Source organism: Diospyros lotus, chromosome 4, assembly GCF_014633365.1.
Source record: "Diospyros lotus cultivar Yz01 chromosome 4, ASM1463336v1, whole genome shotgun sequence".
Classification (NCBI taxonomy): domain Eukaryota; kingdom Viridiplantae; phylum Streptophyta; class Magnoliopsida; order Ericales; family Ebenaceae; genus Diospyros; species Diospyros lotus.
In genome coordinates, this window is record NC_068341.1 from 11,092,179 (window position 1) to 11,095,640 (window position 3,462).

General features: G+C 38.9%; 1 protein-coding gene across 1 annotated transcript; it reads right to left on the minus strand.

The window, feature by feature from the left end:
* Window positions 1-430: 430 nt before the first annotated feature.
* LOC127799018 (ethylene-responsive transcription factor ERF010-like) lies at window positions 431-1,192 on the minus strand. The gene has a single exon (XM_052332701.1). It carries the CDS (start codon window positions 1,130-1,132, stop codon window positions 686-688), a length of 447 nt encoding a protein of 148 aa, XP_052188661.1. The 5' UTR covers window positions 1,133-1,192; the 3' UTR covers window positions 431-685.
* Between the last annotated feature and the right edge of the window lie 2,270 nt (window positions 1,193-3,462).

Below are 3,462 nucleotides of genomic sequence, written 5' to 3' on the forward strand. Positions count from 1 at the left end.
ATTAATATATCACAAATTAATTAACACAAAATCAATTAATTAATTAAACTGATAATAATATTAATATATAGCAACCGCCCGGCCGCCACTCAATCAACCACCAGCCGCCACCCCACCCACTTGTGAACTGCCTTGCCGTAGCCTCCACCATCTCTTGACGCTGACAACCTCCCTTGTTCAGATCCATGGCGGTGGCGGTTATATTAATCAAATAAAATATCTTTATCTTATCCTGTTTTTTTTCCACAAAAACTCTTCTCAGATTAATTTATTTGAAATAAAAATATATATATATATTATGATGTGAATATCAATTTTGTCCCTTCTTGAATAATCGTCTTCTCCGTCGACCGCTGGTTTGGAGGTTCGTCCAGCGAAAACGAGGACGGAAAGAAATTAAAGATGAACCCAGAAAAAGAAGAGAGAATAATTAAGGGGAAACAATTGAACGAATATAGCATAAAGGAAAGAGGACTAAACATGGAGTTTCGGATCATGCCTCTGGCAATCATGATCTCTGGTAAGCTTCTACGCATAGTTCATATATATATATAGCTACATGTTTATCTATCTATCTACCGATATAGAAACTGAACATCAAAAGAGGACGATCCCTTCGGATCATGTTCCGACGATCGACTTCCTCTATTGCTTCACTGTTCGATCGTCGGCTTCTCTTCTTCTCTCACTCCTCGTCCGAGCTTTCGGGGTTTGGGTACTCGTTGAGGTCGGCCTTAAGGGAGCCGCGGCGGGAGTTGGAGTCGGGGGAGCCGTTGTGGCGGAGAGAGGTCTCGAGAGCGTCAACCCTAGCGCCGACTTCGGTGGCCTTCTTACGGATGGAGGCGGCGGACATGTCGCGAAGGTAGTCGTCCTGGGCCATGTATTCAGGGAAGTTGAGGCGGGCGGTGGGGCCGCGGAGGTAGAACACGGCGGTGTCGTAGGCGCGCGCCGCCGCCACGGGGGAGGAGTAGGAGCCGAGCCAGATCCTGGTGCGCTTGTTGGGCTCACGAATCTCGGCCACCCACTTTCCCCACTTGCGCATCCTTATCCCACGGTAGGGCTTGTCTTGCTGCCTCGACTTGCGCTTCTCACCGGCGCTTCGGTTGGGGCACAAATCGGTGGCTCCTTCCATTGAAGCTCTCTCTTTCTCTCTGGTCTTCAACCGACCCAGAAAGCGCTTGTCCAAGGGGCCGGCTTTGGTATTTATATATTAGATTGAAAGAAGATAGAAAGAGAGAGAAAAAAAAATATAAATTATATATATACATATAATGTTGACGTATGTATACGGAGGGAAGGAGAAGAGGGGCAATGGAGGGTGTCTTACTTGGCTGCTAGTCTTTCGCCTGGGGACGGCCGCCACGTTAATCTTCCTTTAAGACAAGTCCAAAGTTGGCCGACACATTCCATCGGTGATCGGTCCAGTCTTTTTCTCTCTTCCGTTTCTATACATACACATACATATACACATATTTTATCAAATACTTTTATTAATTGAAACAATATTGTAAAATATATTTATTTATTATTATTTAATAACATGAATTATTTTAAGATAAAAATAATAAAATAGTTTATTTAAAAAAAAATACATTTATTGAAACAGATTAACGTTATCTTTGTGTATATATAATGATGAATTTAATTATAATATTTCTCTATAATTAATTTATAATTAAAGTATCTCTAATGTTTTATTGATGATGCGAGATTGTATGCACCTTAATTCACAGAGTGTATTGCCTGAATTGATCTCGCGAGAGGTCTTTCTTGCAATGAGAATTGATTGTTTCTTCAGTCATTGAAATAGTTGATTCGATGTTAAAAAGTTAGAATTTTGGGGCTAATTAAGAATGTACAAGAATGGAAGCAGAGAGTGGATAAATTCCGAGATTGCTCATAGGTTTGCTTGAGGGGATTTGTTCTTTATATATGATCAGTCTTGATTTTTCTATCATTTTCGGTCGCCATCCCCAAGTCCACTTGATCCTGTTTCTTGTCAGATGTGTGAGAAAATTAATGGGCGCTATTTAGGGCCCATATATGATGGCTTTTGAATAATTGGTCGTTGAGACTTCAAGGGAGGGTTTGTGACATGGGGTTACTCCATTAATAAGAGTTAAAACAGTCTATGTTGAGGTGCAAGCATGGATATTAATTGGTAGGGTTCGGTACGTATATATTATTGTTATCTCAGATATAATATGTCAAGTTCCAAACTTATTCTTGATGATTTTTGAATTCACTGGTTGTCAAAAGGACGTGACAGCATGCATTATCCCCTTATTAGGGGTTAACCCTGCATGCAAAGTGTAAGTTTAGATCAGTTTGATTTGCTGTGTCACGTTTCTGCTGGATGCAGACTTACTCTCTTAATGACTTTTAAACTCATTAGTTGTTAAAGAAGGTGTCAACATTAATTGTCTTTGGGGTTAACGGTGTGTGCAAAGGTGCAAGTACTGTAGGTTTGGCGCGATTTGAATTGTTGTGTCGTGCACCTGTTAAGTTGCAACTTACTTTTGATGGCTTTTGAACGCATTAGTTATGAATGCGGTGTCACCATTAAAGATGTGTGCAAAGGTGCAAGTGTGGGGCTTAATTGGTGCAATTTGATTTGTGTGTCACTTGTTAGGCTATTAATTAATTTAATTACTTGTTCTTGATGACTTTTAAACTTACAGGTTATTAAAATAGGTGTCAACATCATTCCATCAAGGGGTACGTAACGATGTGTGCATATATATATATATAGGTGCAACCAAGGGTTAATTTGGTGTGATTTGATTTGTTGCGTCACTTGTTAGGCTACAAACTTCTCATTATTTATTTAATAACGTGTCATGCATGGGTTAACAATGTGTTTGAAGGTGTGTGCAAGCATGATATATCTAGTGAGCTTTGATCTTGTTGCGCCACATGTTGGCCTCTCTAGACTTGCCCTTAATGGCTTTTAAACTCATTGATTGTCGAGGGAGGTGTTTTGATTTATCAAAATTCTATTAATGATTAATGGTGTGGTGCAACGAGGCTAGCTTGGTTTGATCTTATTATTATATTGTATGTCGTATTTTGCATTAATTCTTGATGGTTTTTGAGCTCATTAGTGTTTCAGGGAGACGTTATGATTTGACATTAATTAGTTCTTTAAAAGTTAATAGTATTCGTAAAAATGCTAGTGCAATGATGAATTAGCTAGGAAATGTAATTAAGCACGATTTCATGGAAGTTTCACTTCATTGTATTATATGTCCAACTCTAAACTTACAAGAAGATCGACCAATTATCTTTTAATTCTAAACTATTAATTAGAGGAGTAATTTGTGTTACATATACGTAAATAAGTGATGGTATAATTCAAATGATGGCCCACTTCAATATATGTTATGTGGCGGTTGACAATTGGGATGCTACAGATCCAAGTTAGGAAGTACCAAAAAAGTTTGTAACAGTTATTATCTCCAG